A 23,858-nucleotide genomic window follows, 5' to 3' on the forward strand; every position below is an offset into this window, starting at 1 on the left:
CCTGTCGTCAGGTGCCACATAAGTTAAAAAGCAAATCAGTGAGGATTAGAGGAAACAGCACTGCTAATTAGCAAGCTGCTTTGTGAAGTCACCAGTGATTTAATTGGCAAGGCTGGCTCCCAGGTTTGCCCTGCACAGAAGCGTGTCTGTCTGTCCACCCGCCTTGCCCAGCCCCACCCTGCCCAACCACCCACCCACCCAGACTCTGAGCAGATGGAGCGAGACTGCACTTCTAAGGGGCCTGCTGCTCTGGCCCAGGACTCCAGACGTGTGAGGCTACTGAAGCTGAACTTGGAGGACAGGAATCTTGGGGCGACCGGCCACTAGGAACATGAGGAACAGCAGGGGACAGGCTACACTCCAGCTCCTTAGGCACAGTCAGACCTGAGACGCCGGCAGGGTACCACTTTAGGCCTGGGATGCGCGAACCAGCATCTCTGCTTCTTCACCACTGACCTCTCGATTCCCTCCTCATCGTCCCATTCCCACTGCGGCTCCCCTCTTCACACACCCTGCAACAGCCTCCTCACTGGTCCTGTTGCTTCCTGCATTTCCCCCGCCTCCCTATTTTCCAGAATGCTCCCCCAGGGAGTTTCTCAAATGGATACAGAACACTATTACCCTCCTCAAAAAACTCTCCATGGCAGAAATTAAACCAGAGCAATGCTATCGAGTTCTAGCAGAGCTGGGGGAGAAAAGAATGCTGCTAGTGGGCGTGTGCACCAGAAAGGGGTGTTTTGAAAATAATTTGGCAATATCTGTTCAGATTAAGAATACGCACATCTTACAGGTGCTTGAAAAGACGCTCGACATTGCTAATTATTAGAGAAATGCAAATCAAGACTACAGTGAGGTCAGAAGGAGATCACACCAGTCAGAAGGGCCACATCAAAAAGCTTACAAATAATAAATGCTGGAGAGGGTGTGGAGAAAAGGGAACCCTCCTGCCCTGTGGGTGGGAATGTAAATTGGTGCAGCCACTATGGAGAACAGTACGGAGGTTCCTTAAAAAACTGAAAATAGAGTTACCCTAAGATCCAGCAATCCCACTCCTGGGCATATATCCAGAGAAAACTCTAATTTGAAAAGACATAGGCCCCCCAATGTCCATAGCAGCACTGTTTACAGTAGCCAAGACATGGAAGCAACCTAAATTTCCATTCACAGATGACTGGATAAAGAAGTTGTGGTATATTTATTACTCAGCCATAAAAAAGAATGAAATAATGCCTTTGCAGCAACATGGATGGACACACGGATGATTATACTAAGTAAGTCAGATAGAAAAAGACAAATACTATATGATATCATTTATGTGACATTTAGAAAAATGAGACAAATGAACTTATTTACAGAATAAGAAACAGACTCACAGACAGAAATAATTCTTATGGTTACCAAAGTGGGGACAGGAGGAGGCATAAACTGGGAATTTGAGAAAAAACTATACACACCCTTGGCTCCAGCAATCACAGTTTTAGAAATTAAAACTTTAAAGAGTGTAAGTATGAAGGTTTGCAAGGATTTTTTTTTCAAGAATTTTTGGCAGTAGTCAAAATTTGGCGGAAAAAAATGTCCATCACTAAGGAAATGGTTAAATGAATTCTAGTATACCCCTACTATGAAACAGAAGAAGAATGAATTAGATTGACCTGATACGTCTGTAATATGAATTAGACAAGAAAGCAAGTTACACAGATCATTACACAGATGGACGCGCAGACACACACGCACACACAAAACACCATCAGTGTGCACTCTTCTGTATGCTATTTTGTGTTTGGATAGAATTAGGAGTGTCTAAGGAGATACAAGAGTTATGTTGATGGGAAAAGAATGAGAGAGGTTATTCATTGCTTATACCTTGGAATTGTTCACTGGTTATCATGAATACGGATTACTCTTGAAATTGTAAAGGAAGAATTTAATAAAAGATGACAGAAAGAGAAGGAAGGAACGGCAAAGAAGAAAGCCTTCATCATGGCTCTCCAGCTCCCCTCCGCCACCCTTTCCCCAGCCTTCCTCCCCCGCCCTCCACCCCACACCCGCCTTCTCTCTGGCCTCTTGACTCAAACACACAGGTCACAGGTCATTCCAACTCTTATCCCTTTCCACATTCTGTCCTTTTTTGCCAGCAACTCTCTCCCCTTCTCAACCTGGCAACATCCTTCATGGCTCCTTCCAAAAGTCGCTTCCTCCAGTAGCCTTGCCCCGACACCCAAGGTGGAGCGGGCGGTCCTCGTCTGGGCATCCCACCATCCCACACGTCCCCTGAACCTTCAGGAGACACATCCCATTATGTGTCATCATAGGGTGTGCACACTGGCTGGGGAGGCCTGGAGAAGGCATGTCCCATCGCTGAAACAACAACAACAACAAAAACAAACAAAAACAGTGCTTGCTGAGGCCAGTCACCTGCAGATTGACACAGAGAAGCCAGAATTCCAGATGTCAAGAGAAAGTCTCCTGATTTTTAAATATTTTGGCAACATATTGAGAGGTTTCAGCAGAGGCCTTCAGGACCACACCTGGGACAGTGAAAGAAAAGCATCCTGCAAAATGAATCTGGCTTTGGGGCAGTGGTTTTGACACCAGTATGGGGTAACGGGGTGCTTGATAATAAGGCTGTCTTCGCACTAGAGTGGGAGACTCTCCGGAACTTCTCAGGAAGCTGCCTGAGTAACGCCTGTTTGCCAGGTGCGGCACTAACTCAGCACACAGAAGAGGAGGAAGACACGGAGGGAGGACGGGAGGGAAACGGAGGAAGGATGAAAGACAGGGAGAAAAAGGACAGATCAGGCAGTGTGTTTAATCATTTATGAAAAAGACAAAGGAAAACATTTTCTGCCTTATTTGCAACTTCTCGGCATCTTAATTTTGCCTACAGAGTAGAATGAAGTTCTGTGAACATCGTGGAAGTGTGTGCTGGACCGTCTGCGTGTGCGGACACTGAACGGAGCTGGGTAACCAGGGTAAGTGATTTTTAAAGGGAACTCAGGTTTCCCCTGAGCTCCCATCTTTTACAATTACTACTAAACTAGCAGATAACCGAGTCTGGGGTAAATAAGCTAGTGTTTTGACCAAATTCTCCCCTTCATTGTTTACTAATAATGCTAACAGCTCCCTATCTCCAGTGCGGTATGGCCATCTACCTATTATCTCTGGAGTAGATTCTCGCTGCAAACCTAGAAACTCAGCAGGATCACCACCCCCCCAGCTTTACAGATAAGGAATCCAAAGTCCAGAGAGGGGAAGCAACTTGCCTAAGGCCACCCCGAACAATCATTATGATCGTCGGCCTTATCCCAATACCAATGGGAGTATGAGTTAATTCACGTTTAACTTTAAATCAACTCTCGTTTTAAAACAACAGCAACAACAACAAGAAAATGATTCGTAAAGGGGAATTTATATCGCAGCGCTCTTCATCAACCATAGATGGGTTCACTCTGAAAATAAACAGAGGGGAAGCAAAACTATGTCGCTCTAACCTGGCTCGTTGCTGCTTCCCCCTGAAGACTGAAGCCTGGTGCTTTGTCCATGAGATGTTAGCCAGCAGTGCCGAGGTATCAAAGCTGGACCAAGATGGTCCCCTGAGTATAATGGGAAGATTATCAGATCACTGCAAAGGGCATCACTTTCTTGTCACGTGCGTCGATGTTACTTCACACCTGGTCCAGGGATTCCCTGAAATTCTTTCTCTGGGAAGGGCTGCGCCACCACAGGGCAAAGCTTCCTTGGGCTGCCCGAAAGCCCCGAGGATTCTTAGCAAGTGTAAGGTTCATAAGCCTCTTCGCAATTGTGCACACCAACCGGGTCAGCTCTAATTGTGTCATTCACCATGATCCACGGGGTTCCCTCCCAGCCTCCTCATCTGCTGAGTCAGGAACATTTTTCCCTTCTCACACAGGAAACCAGCACCAGGGGACAGGAGGGGACGAGCTGCTCCCTGAGTTTTATACCCATGGGCTCATTCATCCTCCAATCACCCTGCAATAGGGACGCTTAGCCCCAGCGTCCTGATGGGGAGAGTGAGGCTTAGCTCAGAGAAGTGGGACCACTTGCCCCAGGACACACAGCAGCACAGGATACAATAGGGGTTCCCACTAGCTCCCCCCACTCACCGCCTGTGATCTTTCCACCTTATGCCTCCCCCTTCCTGGAACCCTCAGTCAGCCTGTTGGGAGACAGGACAAGGAGTAGAATGGGTTTTTCCACTCACCCCTTTATCAGAGAACCACGGAACCAGAAGAGACAGGAAATGCACCTTGAATCTGGAGAGGGAGGCTCTGAGTCTTAACAATGGGATGGATGCTGGATTCTTGCTTAGAAGGGGTAAGACTTTTAAAATGCCCACAAAGAAAAACTGAAAGCTTGTTTTGCCAGGGGGGTGAATCAGGAACCCTGAGAAGGGGAGGGCCTACTTAAAGTCACCTGGCAAGTGAGTGACATGCACAGACCAGGACCCTTGTTCTTGGCAGATCCAGGTCCTTGCTTTTTAGTTTCCCACCCTCCCCACAAAAACGGCAAATCCATCTGCAAAAAGTCATGTGCTTTGGAGAGACAGAAAAGGGAAAATGTTTCAGTTTTATCAAACTCCCATACACACGGTAATGAACAGGAGTAGCAACCTGACGGAGGAAGGCCTGACTCTATTTAAAGTTTGTGGATCTACTAAAGTTCATTTTCCTATTTAGATGATGGTGACTTTTATTTTCTAAGGTTGGAGGGTAGGCAGAGGATGGGAAGAGAATGACCTCTTCGCACGGGCACAATTAGAAAGAGAAATTATATTTATCTAGATTTTCCATGTCTGAGAAGCAGATTGCCCTTCAGGAAAATGCAGATAAAGCAGCAGCTATCAAGAGGGTTGCGGTGAGGACTGAATGAGTTAGTACATGGCGGTGCCTGTACAGGACAGAGTCTGGTGTATCCTCCGTGCTCAGTAAGTGCTGATTGCTATTACCAGGGGGAGAAGAAACTCAAACTATGAGTTTATATTTTTATGACTACATTTAGGTCTTCTTATCTTTTTTTCTTTTCTAGCACAGAAACATGCTCTTGTTTGGGGAAAGCTGGAAAGTGCCACAAAGTCAAGCTATTGCTAAAGTGAGCGGGGAAGATAACCAGCGTGAGGCTGAGTGTCTCTGGCTTCGTGAAATCAGGGACCAGAGAAATGCGATCTGAAGGAGGATAAAGAGAAACCAGTTTGGGGTTTGGAGTCAGATTCACCTGGGGTCAAATGCTGACTAGGTCACTTCATTGCTGCATGACCTTGGGCAGACGACAAACTCCCAAACTCATTCTCCATCTGTGAAAGGAGTAACTATTTATGGCGGGGGGCGGGAGGTGGGGGAGTGGTGAAGATTAATTGAAATTCTAGCGAGTTAAGGGTTTGGGGCAAAAGGAGATTTCAGTTTTTCTTTGGGGACAATTTAAAAGTCTGACCTCTCTCCGCAAGAATCTAGTGTCAGTTCCAGTGGTTACCCCTCCCAATTCAAGGTTCATTCCAAGTCGCTGGGAAAGGTGCCCTTTGGAGCCAGGTGAGTAATACTTCCAGTTTCTGCCACTGTTTCCATTTCTAGATTTATTCATTTACTCAACCAATGTTTATTGAGTCCCCTCACTGTGTCAGGTGATCTTCAGGGCACATGACAAATTTCAGGGACCCTGATCAGACCTAAATGGATCCAGGCTAGGTCTCTGCATCAGAGGGTCCTTGAAGCCAGAAGGCGCAGGGTAGCTCTGGGGCAGGGTATCTGGAGCCCAACTTCAATTCTGAGGAGCAGGTGAAGTCCTGAATGTGGAAAGGGCTTTCTGAAGCTTACATCTCAGGATCTCAGGATGCTTTGTTTTTTGTATCACCACTGTGAGGGTGAAACCAAAAAAAAAAAAAAAAAAAGTAAGTTTTAGCTTAGCTCCAATGCCCCAACCCCTCCCCTAGAAATGACTAATAAAATTTTAAATAATTGCTTCTAATTGTCTTCATCCTTAAAGGTAAAGCAAACCTTGCGTATTCCCCACCAAGCGACTGGGGGTGAAGCAATTGGAAGAGATTCTAGTTTCCTTAATTTAAAAAAATATAATTATGTCTATGAAGTAACTCCCCAAATTTCCTTTTCCCCTCCGCGCCCATGCCCAGTCAGCTATGTTCTGAAGCCAAAGCAATTTGGAGGCCACCAGATAAGAGAGATTTCAGATTCCCGCCAAACTCTTTGGCAATCCATAAGGCAAGATGCACTTTCTCCCGGTGCCCTCGCTTGTAATCGAGCCCCTCCCAGACTCAACAGTTCCATCTGTCTAATTGGAAGAAAATAGCAAAAGTAGATACTTCATCATCGCTCTGAGCAATTCCAGATGCCTTCCCTCCCACCTACACAGCAGCTTCTGCCTCAGGCAAGATACAGACATTTTTAGAATCAGCCAAACCCTGATCTGCATCTCTGCCAGGTATTTACTAGTTGTGAGAAACTCTTATCAAGCCTTAAGCTTGAATTTTCTCCTCCTTAAGGAGGAATGAGGGCCTTTTCATCACAGGGTTGCTTAAGGTATGAGAGGGAGCTGACAGTTACCGAAGCCTGGTTTAAAGCTCATCTCAGCCCAGTTTAGTATGGGTAATTTTCCTGGTTTTACAGATGGGCAAACTGAGATGGGGTGGGGGCGGGGAGGCAGAGATTTGTAAACTGCGGGGGAGGGGGGCAAGATGCAAACCCTCAGTGCCCTCCTGGATGGCTGGACTGGTTCCATAAAACTGCTTCCTAGAGTCACCTCTTCCAGGGAGCCCTCTGGGTGTTTCTGTGCCGACAAAAATCAGGGGCCTGGGCCCTGCTTGTGGGAACCTCTCTCTCCAGTGCAGGCAGGGGTTGGGAAGGTGCCAGCAAGCTGTGCCCAGGGGCTGGGAAATGAGAGCTACTTCATGCTATTTGACTAAACCATTTCTTCCTCCCTTGATCCCCATCCCTCACTTGACGGAGTTGTTAATCCACTTCCTTTTCAAGAGGTGGGTAGTTATTCCCATTTTTCAGAAAAAGAAAAAAAAAAGGCTCTGAAAAGTGAGCTTCTCAGGCCTCACATTATCCAACTTTGGATCACTGGGTCACAGGTGTCTGTGCTGTCAGGCAGATCTGTTGAAAAGGGTGGTAAAAAATACTATCAAGAATGATTTCGGAAATGACAATCACAGTGGAATATATTTTCATTTCAGGGGTGGGATTGGGGTGGGTAAAAACTGTAGCCACTTATCATGAAATAACACTGCCGGATACTGAAATTTTCAATATAAATTTCATTGGACCATTTCTCAATGTTTAGGTCTGCACAAATCAGAGTTCCAGGGAAAGAAGTCAATAAATGACAACCAAAAAGCTAAAATAAAAATAAATAAATAAAGTAATGATTTAAGAAATGATAATAATAGCCAACATTTACTAAATGCTAGATACTCCAGCATTACAGATGAGGAAATGTGGTACAGAGAGGTGAAGCGAATTCTGCGGAGTCCCACAGGAAATCAGTGGCTCAATCCTGTTTCAACCCTCCAGGAAGCTACAAGCAGAACCATTACTGCCACTCCAGAGCAGGGTGCCTGATGGAGCAGGGGAGGTAATTGGGTTTCTTTATGTATTTTTAAGTTAATTTTTTATTTTATTTTTTAGTGGAGGTTCTGGGGATTGAACCCAGGACCTTGTGCATGCTAAGCATGTGTTCTACTGCTGAGCTACACCCTCCCCCATGTTACCTGCTTTTATAAGGCTTCTCACCTAGTCCTCACCAGCAACCCTCTTTTCTGAAAGAGGATACTGAGACCCCCAGTGCAGTGATGGTGGCAAATGGTTAGTAAGTCTGGGGTGGATTTGAACATTGAACTACAGAAGGAGCAGAAATCAAGGCTCTTTCGCCTTTCGCAAACCTCACACCTGCTGTGGCCATAAACAACTAGAAGTCTCCACGAGCTGGACTGGACCATTCCTCTCTGAGACTGTGGACCCACAGGGAGGCACCGCATTTGCCTCCATTTCTTCCTCCCTCCTCCGAGAATGTTCCTATTGTGGGTTTCTTCCAAGAGGACCCCGTCGAATTAGACACGGCCCACAGCAGATCCCAGGCCAGCCACTCTCCTGTCTGTGCCTCGACCTCTTTATCTGTACAATGGGGAGCCATTAAAACCCAGGCTTCAGTTAGCTTGTGTAATCTGTGTAGCGCTTTGGCAAAGGCCCCTTCTCTCCAGACCTGGGTCCTGACCTTAGCGGGCGGGGGCCGTGGTAAACCGATTGGAGATTCCAGAACTTCATAAGCAAGAGATGTCACCCCTTCCCCCGCTCCCCTCAAAGAACCCCAAGCAGCGACCCCGAGTGCAGAGTGCCCGTCTACTCGCCTTCCTGCTCTGTAACTCGGAAGGTGATTTCTCAAATGCCTGGAAATATACACGCTCAACTGAGGTCTAGTCTTACCCCATTCCTGATCCGCACAGCACAGGTAAGAAAAATGAGCTCAGAGAGGAGCAGTCTTTTGCCCGAGGTCACACAGCGAAAGACCGGGGGAGGGGGGATGGTGGGGGAGCGGTGTTGTGGAATTCCAGGCGGACCTTGGCGCCCGCTTGTCTGCCCGCTTCTGATACCCGGGTTCGGGAGAATAGGCCGCTAACGAGCGGCCCATTAGGAGGAATTGTCACTCCTCTGGGAGCGAGGTTGTCCCATTAGGGCGAATTGTCATTCCTCCTGGAGCGAGGTTGTCCCGGCTCCGCGCAGGCTGAGTGCCGGGGCCGAGAGCAATTAACGCGGCTCCGGCGCGGGCAGCCGCCTCTGCCCGGGGCAGCGGGGGCGGGGCGGGGCGGGGGCGGGGCGCCCGGCGCGGCTGGAGCCGGTCACCCGGCGCAGCCCCTTCCCCCGGAGCCCGCCTTTCATCTCCCCGCGCCTGGCGCCTGCCCGCAGCCCTGGCCCGTCTACAGCCCCCTCCTCCGCCCCTCCCCCGCCTCCTCCGAGTCGCCGGGATCCGGCGATCGGTCCTGGAGGTTGCAAACGCGGCGGTCCGCGCGCCGTCAGTCCTGCACGGCGTTAGCACCGGGACTTGCGGTGCGCGTGCGCGGCTGCTCCTCTCCCCGCCGGGGCGCGTGCAGCACGCCCGGGGCGCGCGGGAAGGTGGGGCGCCTTGGGTCTGCGAGCGGGGGCCGGTGCCGCGAGGGGGGATGCTCGGGTCCTCCGCCTTCTGCCTGCGTGACCCGGCCACAGAATTAGCCCTTCCTAGCCTTAGGCTTCTCATCTGTAAAATAGGGGAAATAATTTCTGCCCGGAGCGATGTGTTGGAAGAAACAAATGAGATCCTGGAGGGCAGGTCTAGGTACTAACGCAGAGTTGACAGTTTGTAGTGACTGAGTTCTGATGGGAACCTCACGTTTCTGCCTGCGAATATGTCACCAGGAACTAACCTTTACTGAATGACCCCTAAGTGCCAAAGCCAGTCTCTAGCTGACGCTTTTCCGAGCGAGCCAAATTCTCGGTCCCGGAGATTTTACGAAGAACCCCATCGTGAACTCCGTGATAGGGGGCGACGCGCCTCTATGAGGCTATGTGGCAGAGAGAACGCATTCGATGAATTGTTGCTGCTTTTTGATATACAATATTATGGTGAGGGTTTTTTGGGGGGGCGGGGATCCCCTACATCTGCTAGTTATTTTATGTAGCTCCTTGAATTGAATTGCAACGACAGCCATCCTGGTTAAGGATTATGATCTCTCATTTTAGACATTAAAAATCAAGCTAAGGAGGAGAAGTAACGCGACCAGCGTCTCACGGCCAGGAAGAGGTGAACACGATATTCTGAAAACGCAGGCAACGCAGGAGCAAATGCCCAGACAGGACTTTCCATAAAGGGCTAGAACTGTGTTGAGGTTGCACTCTTTTCAGAGCAGAAGAGAGACGCTTTCCAGAATTGTCTCCAGTCCAGGAGGGAGGTCTCCGGAGGGAGCTGGCAGAAGACTGGACGGGCAGACACGTTGCTGCATGGACATCTCTCCTGCTCACGGCCAGAGCTTGGCACCCTGGCTTTGAACACCAGCTGTTTGTTTGTTGTTTTAAATCTTTACTTTTTCTCATGTCTGGCTTCATCATTTTCTTTCTCTACCTGGACATCAGGACCGGAGCTTAGGGAGGAGAACCTACCTTATCCTGTCCCAGAAAAATTAATCAAAATAGAAGAGTTCTAGGAGTATTGATTTTAAAAAAATCCCAGGAATGAGCCTGCATACCCCTAAACTGACAAATATTAACAAACAGTTTTCAGGAACAGTTACAAAACTCTGGCTGGGTAGAGCCCAACTGAACACTGAATCCTTTTGTACATTTTGGCAGCTGAGGGCTAAACGAATTTCAGGTTTGCTTTCAAAACATATAGCCTGCACCTTGCTAGGTATCTCTAGAAGGCACAGAACTTAGATCTGGCTCTACCTGTACTGTATTTGAGATGCATATCGTCAACTATCATCAAGTGTGACTCGGGGAAAATGCATAATGCACATATCTCCAGATGGCTTTCATAGTTGTGTTTTTTTCTCTGAGCTTCCAGTTTGTTTATATATATATTTATATAAATATATATGTATTTGTTCGTAGTGGTGGGAGAGGGACCCAGAAGTTTTTAGAAGGCTGTGGTTAGAACGTCTTTACTTTTTAACTTTTTTTCAGGACCATTTCTAATCAAACAGAATTAAGTGGCCAGTGCCTCATGTATTTATCCTCCAAGATTCAGATTACACCTGGTTATCCTAGGCCAGCATAGTTTCACTACAGGCAGAGGTTTGGGGTGAAGGAAGCAGTGCATCAGAGAGGTGCTCTGGGAAGTGGATCTGGGGGCGGGGGGGGGGGGGTCAAGTTTCCGAAACTCTTGAACTGGAAGGTAACTCTGAGCTTTGGTCGTTTCAGTAATTAAAAAAAAAGGTCTTCTCTTCCCAAGGTTTTGGAACCTGCTCAGCTAGCCTCTGCTGTGCGGAGGTCCCTGAGCTGGGACAATTCTCTTCACCTCATCACTTGCAGGGTAATCAGTCAGATATATGAAAGGGCAGCTACAGCCTGGACAGAGTCCTTTGAAGCCATAGGTGCTGGCCCAGCGGCCTGCAGAGAGATTGGAGGCCTCTGCGAATTGGAAGCTTGCTCTCCCCTTTCCTGGACTGAGACAGTCATCACTAAGGCTTTGAGATGTAATTACCCAGGGTATAATTTGAAGTGGGGTAAGGATATCTATACTTTATTTTTTTTAACCAGGTGCAATGACTAAAAATGTTCTTCACCAAAAGATACACAGGCCTCGGGTGTGCAAACTTGGCACCCAGCATTTGCGAGATTTGCAAGGGAAGGGGAGGCGGGGGAAGCGTTAGATATTATCGATGCCTTTTCCTCCCTCCTCCTCCCCCTTGAAGGCAAACACTGGCACCCTGACACACATGACAAACATAGACTCAAACAAACGCATGAACACACAGTGCATGTGGTCTTGAGAAAAAAAGTCTAGACGTTGTCCACAGGGGAGATTCAGGGGAAAGAAAACTCGCGGATTCCAAGTTTCTGCGAGTGCGCTGGCTTTGTTTTTCAGTGGAGGAGATGGAGAGCACTGGTTTATATTTTCCAGTCGGAACTATTTGGGAGAGGACTGCCGGGACCACCATCTCCGGCTCGCCCTGGCCCCTCTCCTAGGGGAGTTATAGTGATAGCGGACGCTGTCGGGCACTTGCTAATAGAGAAATATCTTCTCTTCTAAGCGCCGTGCGTGGAGTGTTTCCTTTAGCAGGGATGCTGGCCCGTGCTTTCAGTGCTGATCCCTAAAATTGTTAAGTTAGCCCAGTTTGGGCCCATAGTAGGAGCTTCATAAATGTTGCTGCAATGTCAGTTGCAGTGTCTGGCGGCTTTTTTGGGGGGGCGGGGAGGTGGGGTGGGTGTAGGCGAGGGGTACCTTTTTAAGAAGAGGGGTCAAAAGAGAGAAGAAATGGAACTCGGCGAACTTCCTCTTTAAATAATCGGCCTTAATTACGCCTGGACTTTTCAGTTTTGGCGTGATTATAACCCTTGAGGGATCGCCTAATAACAACTCTGCTGACTGCTCCTGTAATTAACTCCTAATTTATTTCAAACAGAAAGAAAGAAAAAAAAAAAAAAAGGCCCCAGCCTCTTCCGGAAGAGCCAATCGGAGGCGAGCGTCAGTGGCGTCAGCGCCAAGGCCGGCGTGGATTGGCTGAGCTGAGTCTCCCACTTCCCCTTGGAGGAAAGGCACGGCTCCCGGCGCGCCCCTCCCGTCTCCCCCCAAAAAAGTTTGAGTCGCAGCTGCCGGGTAGCCAGCGGAGTCGCGCGCCGGGAGCTACGTGGGGCAGAGAAGTCATGGCTTCTCCGTCCAAAGGCAGTGACCTGTTTTCTTCTGATGAGGAGGGCCCGGCGATGGTGGCCGGGCCGGGCCCGGGGCCTGGGGGCGCCGAAGGGGCCGCGGAGGAGCGCCGCGTCAAGGTCTCCAGCCTGCCCTTCAGCGTGGAGGCGCTCATGTCGGACAAGAAGCCGCCCAAGGAGGCGTCCCCACTGCCAGCCGAAAGCGTCTCCGCTGGGGCCACCCTGCGGCCACTGCTGCTGCCCGGACACGGCGCCCGGGAGGCGCACAGCCCTGGGCCGCTGGTCAAGCCCTTTGAGACCGCCTCGGTCAAGTCGGAAAACTCAGAAGACGGAGCGGCGTGGATGCAGGAACCCGGCAGATATTCGCCACCGCCAAGTGAGTGCCCGCCCCGTCCGGGACAAGGGGTGGGCGGGTGCGCGGGGTACCGGAGGGAACTGGGGGCCAGTATTCCAAAATGGGTACGGAGACACCTCTGTACTGTGCACCCCTCAAGGCAAGCATAAGCAGTTCTTGGCACCCTGATGTCTCCCGGGTTAAGCGCGCCGGCGGCATCCAAGACACCCTCTGGGTAGTATCTGCGCAGCGCGTGTTCGGGGTCCCCTCCCTGTACAATGTGTTCGACAGAATTGAGAACTCCCTGGTCTTTAAAGGGCGATCCCCAGCTGGGTTTGCGGGGTCGCTTGGTAATCGGTTTCTCTAGCCCTCCGCCCTGCGCTCAGGCCATTTCACTTGTTTCTGTTTCGCTGTCCTTCACGGTCTCAGTCTGGGGTGTGAAGGCAGATGCACGTTCAATGAGCACTCTAATATATGCCAGGCAGAGGCGGGATGTCTTTCTGCCCTTCAGGGTTCACAGCCCTGCGAGGTGTGCCCTTGTCGTAAAGATGAGCTAATTGAAATCTAACCTGACATGGGGTAGAAATGATCATCTTCCACTGGTCCCGCGGGTGTCGAAGCAGGCTCCCACGGAGGGCTGGTGGCAGAGACTGATGCCACAAGAAAGTGTCTCCCGGTCGTCCGGGTGGCCAGCACCTCGCTTCGCTGGGAGCGGGCTGGGGTCAGCAGCGTGGGGCCCCGCTTGGCTCAGAGTAATAATTAACAGCATTCCAGCAGCGCTTGAGTTGACAAAGTGATGCTTCTTAGTTCACCAGATACCGATCATCGCTGGAACCCCGAAGTGTGGGCCGAGACACGGGACCTGTGCTTATCCCCCTTTTCAGACACCCAGACTTCTAGGACTGAACTTGCTCGAGCCAGGTCACCAACAATGGCTGCACTGGGCAAGAGGCCCTGGTGTACAAGCCCCACTCCTCTGTAGTGCCCTGGCCACCTTTGATCCCTCTCCCCAGACAGACTAACAGAGGTCCGGACACCTGCACCCCGCTTCCTGCCAATAGGGAAGGACAGAGAGAACCAGGAGAGCTGATCTCTCTTCCTGCGTTACTATGCATTTTTGGACCCTGGGTCCTTTTGCAATTTTGAGAAGTCATTCCCTGTAGCTCCTTGTACTTATTGTAGTCCCCGGCCTTTAAGATTTCTCTACCCTCACTGTACCTCTGGGAAAGGTGAGAGAGAGAAGGCCTGTGAAAGGACTTTTTCCAAAGCCAGGAGCACCACCTCTCTCCCCATTTCCATCAGCCCTGAAAACCCAAGATGCAAAGCATTTTGTGGACAAAATAAGGCCATAGACCGAGGCATCAGTGTCTGTCCCCTCTGGCATCTCCACCCTGTTAGAAACTCCAAAAGATTCAAAGGGCGTGGAGATTAAGGACTCAAAGAATTTAAACTCAAGTTTGCACAGTGCTTTATAGCACTTTTCACCATATTATCTTATCTGATCTCTGTGTGGCTGAAGCCGGCCTCCTGGTTACAGATGAGGACAATTCAGCAGAGTTCAGAGGAATCTGCACACATCGAGTTTGGGCTTGACGAAAAAGACTCGGGAGCATTTAATGATCACCTGCCTGGTGGCCGACAGGGCTCTGGACATTCTGAAATTTGGTACTCTGAACCACACTGCAGGATCGGTGTTACTTACCCATTTTATTGGTGGTGAAATAGAGGCTCCTTAACTCTAAGGGACTTAATTTGTTTGACAAATATTGAGTACCCTGTGTATTCCTAGGCCTCAGTCAATTTCCTGCTGTGCATCAAGGATTCAGGCCTTACAGGAGTGGTGTCCAGAGGTCAGAGTTTCCCACTTCTTAGTTTTGAGGTTCTGTAAGCATGCCTGCCAGGTTGTACAGTGGAACTTCCCTGCTTGGTAAGGCAGCCTTGGGCCCTGGATACGACCTTCCCATGAGAAAAATCAGAGATTCTAAGAACGAATTTAATTTTAAGACAAAATGTGGGCCATTGGTGCTTCGGGCCTGGAGATGGCTTTGGAAGCCCTGTGCTAGGACCCGGAGAGCCTGGGGCAGGAGGGAGCTGCTACCCGCCCGGGCCTGGTTTTGTTATTCGGAGGAAGAAGGATAAACGCTGTTTTGCTTTGTATAATCGCATCCTTCCTCTGACTGGTTTAAAATGGGGCAGGGGTGGGAGGGCGCGCTGGAAGGAAAGCCTCCTAGCTTTATGGCTTTGATACACAAGTGAGCTCCCCCGTCGCCTGGATTTCATAATTCAAACGTAGCCCCTAGGAGCAGCCGGAATGACAGTGCCTAGGCATGGATTTGCTTCTAAACGCTGAGCAGGAGCAAATGGAGACTCTAGCTTGGGATCTGAGCTGAGACCACTGGGTCCTCCCAGTGAGCCAGGAGCCAGGTCACATTTGGGAAGGGTGAGAATTTCACAGGTCTCCAGTCTCTGATTGTTATTTTATTTGTAAATTAAGAAGTAGGCACTGCCAGCTCTCTACCTTACTCAGGGATTAGCGTATGCAAAGGTCTAGAGTAGTTTATTATTCATCCCTCGCCCAGATTTCTGGTTTTTGATGGATGCCAGAACCCACTACCTCTTTCTTTTTAGTCACTTAAAATAATGGTTAATAATGTCACATTAGGGCACATGCGTTTCTTATTGGAAATGGAGGCTAGGTTGGGACTTGTGCTGTGTCACCCTCAAGTATGAAGTGTAAACTCCTTGGGCCACCAAAGTAACTAAACAAGAAAGGCGACATTCTCCCTTCGGAGTGCTTTGGAGTTATTACTGTGGCTACACTGGGAAAATTAGCATAGCTCATAAAAGCCAAATGCCAAAAATGAATTGTTTTGCCTTCTGCCCCACAGCTCCACACTCCTTCCAGCCCCCTCCCCTTGAAGAAAAGCCCCAAGTTTGGTTGATGCTATGGAATCACAAAGATGCGGGGCCCTGCGACTTCCTCTGATTGAATCCGTTTTGCTTCTCATTCCCTCTTTCTAAATTCCAGCGATAAACTAATGATTTGCACATTTGCTGCAAACCATAGAATGGGTCGGTGAGATGACTGAGATGTCATCGCGTTCTCTCGAATCAGGAGGCAGCATGCTTTCCCCTGACATTTACATTTATGGGCGAGCTAATTTTTCCCTCCTTAGTAAAGTTTATATTACAGAAGCACCCGGCCAAGAAAGTTATCCCACATCCAGATCTGTAAGATGTTGCACAGGTTTTATAATCTGCAGTCCGGAGGGAATGACAGCTGTCTGGTTGTTTATGGCATGGGGGCTACTCCTCAATCCCAGGATGCTATTAATTTACCGCAGACCTTATCGGCACGATTACCCTTCATAAAGATGCTGACACAATCCAACTTTTCCTGGTGCAGAGAGGGGACCAACCCAGTTTGTCAGAGCCTTTTCATTTTCCTTCTTATACGTGATTATCCCCACATCCATTAGGATGGTGAGGATTGCTGTGAACCCAGCCACCACCACCCCCCCCCAATTTTTAAGACAAGAGACATTCAGAAGAGATGGGTTTTTGTTTCTCAGAGAACACGCAGCTCTCTTGACTTAATGAGGGATCCGTTCATATGTTATGATCTCTAGTGCTATATACTTTCCATTTAGAAAGTTCTGTTACACCACTAAAGTCTCCAACTTTGGGGAGAAAGTTTTCCAATTTTTAAACATAAAGCAATTTATCCATTTAAAAATACGGTTTTTCTCTACCCTCACCCCCCCAGCGGGGGAAAAAAAACCCAACCACACATGGTTTTGACGGAGGTACCTTTTTGAAAGTGGAAGAGGGGAGACCCAACCCCCTGGGACACACTTGGTAAGAAAGCCACTTTCTTTCACTAATTCACTCCGCATTCTCTGTTCTCCAGGACACATGAGCCCGACCACCTGCACCCTGCGGAAACACAAGACCAATCGGAAGCCCCGCACGCCCTTCACCACGTCCCAGCTCCTCGCTCTGGAGCGCAAGTTCCGCCAGAAACAGTACCTCTCCATCGCAGAGCGCGCAGAATTCTCCAGCTCTCTGAACCTCACAGAGACCCAGGTCAAAATCTGGTTCCAGAATCGAAGGGCCAAGGCGAAAAGACTGCAGGAGGCAGAACTGGAAAAGCTGAAAATGGCTGCAAAACCCATGCTGCCCTCGGGCTTCAGCCTCCCTTTCCCCATCAACTCGCCCCTGCAAGCAGCATCCTTATATGGAGCATCCTATCCTTTCCATAGACCTGTTCTCCCCATCCCGCCCGTGGGACTCTATGCGACTCCAGTGGGATATGGCATGTACCATCTATCCTAAGGAAGACCAGCTCAATAGACTCCGTGATGGATGTTTGTTTAAACACCTTCCCCCTCCCTCTCCAAGAAGACAGTCTCACGCCAGCCCTCTGCTCTGCAAACCTTGTATGCACCACCCTCCGCGCCTAGGTCGACAGGGCCACAGACATAGTGCAAATCGGTTCTTTAGACTGGAGACACCAAAGCCCCGTTTTCTTGGTGTCATCTTCCAGACACTCCCTTCTCCTTTCACAAAGATTGGCTCTGATGGTTTTTATATATAAGTCTATATATAATAAAATATAATACATTTTTATACAGCAGATGTAAAAATCAAATTATTTTGAAAAGCAAAATTTATATACATATAGATCTCCTTTTTTTCTCTATATCACCTTCCTAAAAAGAGACTGCTTAAGTCTGTTTTTTCTTTTAGGGGGAGACAACTTATTGGCTAATTTTGCTGAAATTGGGTGATTTGAATAGAAGGACTAACTTTTGCTTATGGAAAACAAACCTGAGAATCAGACACTGTGCATCAGTAGGGAGCCCTCCAAGGGACGGGACTCGCCATGGTTTTGCATTTTTTACATGCATTAAAAAACTCATTAGATACGACTATATTTGGCCCTGTTTTTTTTCCTCCCTCTCCATATCGTCACACATTGTTAAAAGTTTTTGTAAGATCAATAAAAGGGGGATGAGAAGAATCCTGAAAGTGCCTGGGGGTAAGGTGGAAAATAGAAGTCTTTCCTAATTCCTCTCAAGGCTGTTGCTTAACTCCATTTCAGATAATTGGAGAGTGAAAAGTTAAAGCATGTCGGGGAGGAATTGATGGTTTCTGTGAACTGCTAGGTACGTCAATCCTCAGACGTTGCAAAGGTGATTTTTGGGTTGGGGGGGTGTAGTTAATTCTCTGCTTGAAAAAAAAAAGAATATCTTGTAACCATTACCTATATGCTAAATATTCTTGAACAATGAATAGATCCCAAAAGAAAAAAAAACACAATGCTTTATGTGTGTGCGTACCTATTGTATGCGCTAAACTTATTAGGAAAATTTATATACTTTTTAACATGTTGGGGGCAGAGGGTAAAGCCATGTTTTGACTTGCTAAAAATGGTGTTGTCAAACAGCTCACATAGCTCCCTGGTATTTCATCTTTCTATCCAGCGCTCCCCACCCCCACCCCCCCAGTATACGTTTATCCCTTTGAAAGGGTGCCTTGTATAATTTTATATATTTTATTGAAGAGTTATTTCTTATCTCTTATTCTGAATTAAATTAAACGTTTGTTTTATTGTGGTCAAGGCTGTCCAAAGTCACAATTATTTTTAAGAGGCGCTCTCTGTTCTTTGGCCGGATTTAGCCCCCAAAATGCCACCCAGATTGGGGAGGTGGGGCTGGTGATTTTTATTATGATTGTAATGTGAATCAATCAAGAGTTGTGGCTAGATTCAGACTGAGGTAGGGAAATCCATTGAAAATAGCAAAATACTTTGAAATCCTTCCTCTGGCAGCTTGTGTTACTTGTGGGAAATTGCTATTAGGAGTTTTTGAAAGTGAAAGATGAGCTTAGACGTGGCAGGGCCAAGGCATCAGTCAGAATCTCAGGGGTTTGGACATGATTGAGGGAAAAATCTTGAACTTGAAATCTCCGCTACCAAGACAACGACAAACTTAAAGCTGAGGGAAAGGAACCTATATAAGCTCTCTGCAAATGGAGATGGTAACCAGACTCATTGACAAGGGCGGGGGAAGTGGGGGACGCCTGCTGCCCTTTCAGGACTGTGTCAAATCACATTCCGTTTACCATTCCTATCTCCTTCCAAGGAGATGAGCCTTGAACAAACGCTCTTTTCGATTTGTAGGGGGAAGGTAGACCGTTCAAGTCCCCTTTGCTTTGCAGCCTCCCTTTCCGCTGGGTACAGGACGGGGGCCAGGCTGGGGTTTTGAGACATCACCATGAAAATGAAGTGGTAATGGGTGGGAGAGGCGGGGGAGGATCTCAAATTCCGCTCTCTGTTGCACAAATAAACCAAGTGGCCACGGAGGGTACCTTTCCGTGGTCTGTTTTCGGCTGAGAAGCTCCGGTGATCCTGGGAACGAGTCGGAAGGGATTCGAGAACTTCGTGCTGCAGCCAGTGCTCGGTGGGAAGATTGGCACCTGGCACCTACTAGAACTAGCGCCTCCGTCCCAGTTTCCTTTGTGCCGACACCCAGATTAGAGGTGGGCGCCGGAAACTCCATTTCCCGGTTGGGCGGAGAGCCTCCCAGGGGCGGGCAGCGAGTCTCGGAGGTCCCGCAGCTCCAGCGCGGAGCGTGATCCAAACCCAGGACTCTGCTCCGAGGCTGGGGACAGACCGCCTTCCTCCCTCCCGCTCTGCCGCGCACTCCCGAGCCGGCGTGAGCCGCGGGAGCGCCCCAAACCTCCCCTATGGTGCGCCTCTGCCACCCCGCCGGGCCACCCCAGCCAGCCTCTTTTATGGGATGCTTTTTCCAAAGGCCAAAGCCCTTCCCGGTTTCGACGTCAGCCGCCAAGTTGGGTCCCTAATTAGCCCGTCCGCCGAGCTTCCTTCCCGGCGCCTCTCGGACCCCACAGCCTCGGGCAATCTTAGTCCGGGGTGGGGGATCCGGAGACGCCGACTCCGGGTTAAGACTCAGCTTGCCCCCAGGAGGACGAGGCCGCGAACCGGCGTGCTTTTCGGAGAATCCGGACTGCGTCCTGCGTGGCCAGCCGGGTGGATTGGAAACCTTCTTAGCGGCTGCGCATTACCTCCCTCGCCCTAAATCCCAAAAGAAAAACTGAGGCCTGGAGAGGGGAAGACTGTCGCTCAGGCTCAAACACACGCACCTCAGCGCTGCTGGGTGGATGGGGCTACCTGGATGAAGGATGCGGCCGGGTTGCCGGGGCCCAGACCACCACCAGAGGTCGGCGGGGCCGTCGGTGCGCCTTGCTCTGGGGCTTCCTCCGAACCGCCTGCCCCGCATTGGGTTTGGCGGAAGCCACGGTCCCCGCTTGGGTCGGGCTTGGTATGCTAGGCCGTTTCAGAGACCAGACTAACAACCTGCGGCGGCAGAAGGACCCTGAGTCACCAAGGACCCGCGCAGCCGCGTCTTGGAAATGAAAAGCGAAGATGCCGGGGTGCCGGCTTTGGCCATCCTCGCCTGGGCTATCGGGACCCTGACACCCAACTCCACCCGCCTTCGCATACTTCTCCACGCTTTCATCTAAAACTTTATAGAAAGACAACTCTGCTTATAGGAAAGAGGGGACGAAAAGAGAAGAAATCCCTTTTATTGAGCTCCTGCTAAGTGCAGCGCTGGGCACCTTCTGGCGCATCTCAGGCATGGCACACACCCCACGGGGAGGTATTACTGGTGCCATTTTACAGCTGAGGAAACTGAGGCTCCGAGAGGTGGCTCACTGAGGTCCCAGAGCCGGCCAGGGGGCAACAGCAGAATTCAGGCTGATGTGTGTGCCTGGTGGAGGACGTGAGGTCCGGCAATGGCGAGCCCTTGGAGGAGCTGTCTCACCAGGTTGTGGATGCGGGGCCCTGGCGAACTTTCCAGATCCCCCAGATCCCAGCAGAGCTCTGGAGCCTCCCTTTGCACCCTCTACTCCACCCCTCACGGTTGTGAGGGGCTTCCCACCCAGGACCCCAGTTTTTCCATCATAAGGGATCTGGGGCTCAGTCTGACCACCCTCCCCCTTGCAGTCCTGGAGAGGTGATCCTGGGGCAGAGCTGGCAGGAGGTAGGCAGCGAAGGCCTGGCTGGCTGAGAGCAGACCCTGGCAAAACGTCTGCCTGACCCGACTGAAAAGAGGATCCCTGCCTTTGAGCAGAACCTTGTCTGACCGAATGAAAACTCCCACGGCCATTCTTTGCTATAAAAGCTGCTCATTTGCCACGGGTTGGAGAGGCCACTTCCCCACCCCCACTCCCTCTCCACTGCGGGGTTTGGAATAAACATAAACCTCATTTATAAAAGAATCCACGTCACACAGACACACACCCCTCCCTGAAATCACAGGGCCCAGTTGATTGTGCCTGTTTCCCCCTTCAATGTAAGTTTAAGAGAGAAAAAAAAAAAATCCAGATCCATGATGCTGTAGGCGTCTTTAATGAAATTGGTGAGAGAGCAATGAAGGCAAAGCCTGCTGTCGATTCCTGGACCCCTCCATTCCTCTCCCACCCCCAGCAACCCCTCTCACCTCCTCCCTGCTAGGAACTAAATAAAAAGCAGTAAAATTACTTTCCCAAATAGCCTGCTTCAAAGGCAGAACAGAGTACCAGGCCGCAGGAATCCTGAATCCTGCCCTGATAAGGTTCATAATAATCAAATCCAAACTCCAGCCACCCTCCTCTGACTCTTGCCAACCTCCTCCGGACCCCTCTGCATTTGTTGATGAAAACACTTTGATGTCCGGAGTCCTCCGAACAATTATTATTATAATTTTAAACAACCTGGTATTTTCCATTACTAACGGCTCAGGCTTTGAAGTTACACCTCATAATTTCCTAAATTAAATAAATCATTTTAAGTTTGCACTGGGAGGCTTTTAATAGCAGAGAAAGGAATATCATTATCTTATTGAGACCCAATTGTGGTGGCTCCGGTTTGACTGTAGCTAGGGGCAATGTAGGCTCCCTCTAACAGACATACTTTATTAACCTCCCATAACTCTTGAAAGAACATTTTTATATTTTCTTTGATTTCCCCCCTCCCTCTCTTGTTTTAAAGCTGTCCCAACCTTTAATTAGTGCCTAATATGAAAAGCATTATTTTTTTTTAATGCTATGTAATTTACCAGCGGCAACAGGCCAACTTAACAATTGTTTTTTAGACTTGGTTTTTCACACAGGGCAAAGAATGCCGCTCCAAACCCCACTTTTCATGGGTGGTTGCACTAATTAATACAGTGTCTGAAGCTCCTAGGGGGGTTTTTTAATATTGAAGCCTATGGGGGCGGAAGGGGGTTTTAGAAGTCCAGCTCCTGCCGACCTTCTCGCTCTGATTTCTTTCATGCTGTTTTGATCCTGTCTGTGGAGTCAGCACAGACAGAAACTGTTCCCTGGCTCGGAGACTCCGGGGATCCTGAGGCAACGGCCCCGAACCCCCACCCCCAGCACTTCCACTTGTGATTTATGGCTTGTGGGGTCCGACTTGGGGTGCAGGGAGCCCACTGCTCACTTCGGGCTGGGGGTGGGGGGTGGGGGGAGACTGCCCCTCATCCAGCCTGGAGTGGGAAGGAGCTGGCCTGGGGCTTGGGTTGGGCCAGAGTCAGGCTGCTGGGGGCACATGCCAGGTCTCCCCGGCACCAGGCAGCACTTGGCTCTGGGCATAGAATTTCCTGAGATCGAGGCAGGGACTGGGGTGGGGGTGGAGGTAAAGCGGGGCGGGGGGGGGGGCGGGCCCAGGCCGGCCAGCGCTGCCTCCTTTCTGCTTTCCTCTTAACTTTATCTCCTCTGTTTCCCCCATTCTTTTGTCTTTCATGTCCCATCATCTTTAGCCCACCCCTGGCTTTCTTTTTTTTTTTTTTTTTCCCTTTCTTTTTCTTTTTTTTTTTTTTTTGGCTGTCTCTATTTAATTTACTGTTTTCCTCTTTTCTTTCTTTTTTAGATTCTGTCCCATTCTATCTCTTTAATTAAAACAAAACAAAACAAAACAAAACAAAACAAAACAAAACAAAACAAATCTTCAGTCTGTACAATTTCTTTCCATGCTCTCATTCTTAACTTTCTCTTTTTCTCTTTTCTTGTCTTCTTTTCCCGTCGTTGGGCCCCTCCACTGCATCTCTCAATATTTTCCCGTTTTCTGTGTATTCTTATTCCCACCTATTTCCGCCTTTCTCATTCTCTGTTTTCATTCTTTCTTCCCCGGTTCCAGGGATGCCGAGCCCGATTGTGGGAGCCCAGCCGGGACCAGCCGGCCGGCCTGGCCTTGGTCCTCAGGGCGCTGCACCCTTGGGCGCAGGGGGTACCTGGTCACCACATCCCTTCGGTGTCCTTTCCTCCCCTGCTGCTCTTGGCCAGTGAGCAAGGGAGAGACCCCTGAGCAGGAGGAGGCCACGTCGCCAGGTTTCTCCCTGGAACCGTGAGAGTCTCGGGCGAGAAGGGCAGCGGCGAGCGGAGAAGGACCGGGTCCCCGCGCGCGGCCCCTCTGCCCCGCCCGCCGCCGGCCGCCCGTTTGATGTCGCGGGCCCGGCAGGAATGCGGCCGGGTTATCAATCACCCAGCTGGATCCCGAAGGTCTCGGCCTAATCACATTTAATTGCTCGTGGAGGCCCACTCTCGCCCCGGGCCGGCCGCCGCGCTCAATTACTCCCCAAATACCTGCCATCAATAAATGCGCGCTGACACCGGCCCGGACCGCTCCGCTGGCCCAGGAGATCTCCCCCTACCAGGCGCCCCGCATCCCACCCTGACCCCACCCCCCATCATTAAACTTACACCTCGACGCCCAGAGGAGCAAGCCAAGCAGATGATAACAGTCCCTTTTTATTGAGGGCTTCCCCAGTGCCAGACACTGGTGCTCAACGATTTACGCGTATTAGCTCCTGGGAGTCTCACCGCCGTGGGTCTGGAGGTGTTACCATCTCCATTTGAATTAAGGGAATTTAGGTTTCTTCATTAGCGTGCGGGAGGTGGCAAAGGTAGGCCTTGGCCTTCTTGGGATGAGACCTGGCCACCCTGCGATTCCACAGGCCATGGGTAAAATCACGGGGCAATAGTGCCTCCCAGAGGCAGGAGAGTCACCTGGGGCCCCGGCAGGAAGGTGTGCGGACCAGCACCTGAATCAGCCAGGTACTCCTTCCAGGGGCTTATTTATCCCTCCCACCAAC

General features: G+C 49.9%; 1 protein-coding gene across 1 annotated transcript; it reads left to right on the plus strand.

The window, feature by feature from the left end:
• The first annotated feature begins 12,254 nt into the window (after positions 1-12,254).
• MSX2 (msh homeobox 2) lies at positions 12,255-17,630 on the plus strand. Its single transcript, XM_031437816.2, has 2 exons — positions 12,255-12,741; positions 16,610-17,630. The coding sequence occupies exons 1-2, from the start codon at positions 12,363-12,365 to the stop codon at positions 17,032-17,034; spliced, it is 804 nt and encodes a 267-aa protein (XP_031293676.1). The 5' UTR covers positions 12,255-12,362; the 3' UTR covers positions 17,035-17,630.
• The last annotated feature ends 6,228 nt before the right edge of the window (positions 17,631-23,858 follow it).

Source organism: Camelus dromedarius, chromosome 27 (genome assembly GCF_036321535.1).
Source record: "Camelus dromedarius isolate mCamDro1 chromosome 27, mCamDro1.pat, whole genome shotgun sequence".
NCBI classification, from domain to species: Eukaryota; Metazoa; Chordata; class Mammalia; order Artiodactyla; family Camelidae; genus Camelus; species Camelus dromedarius.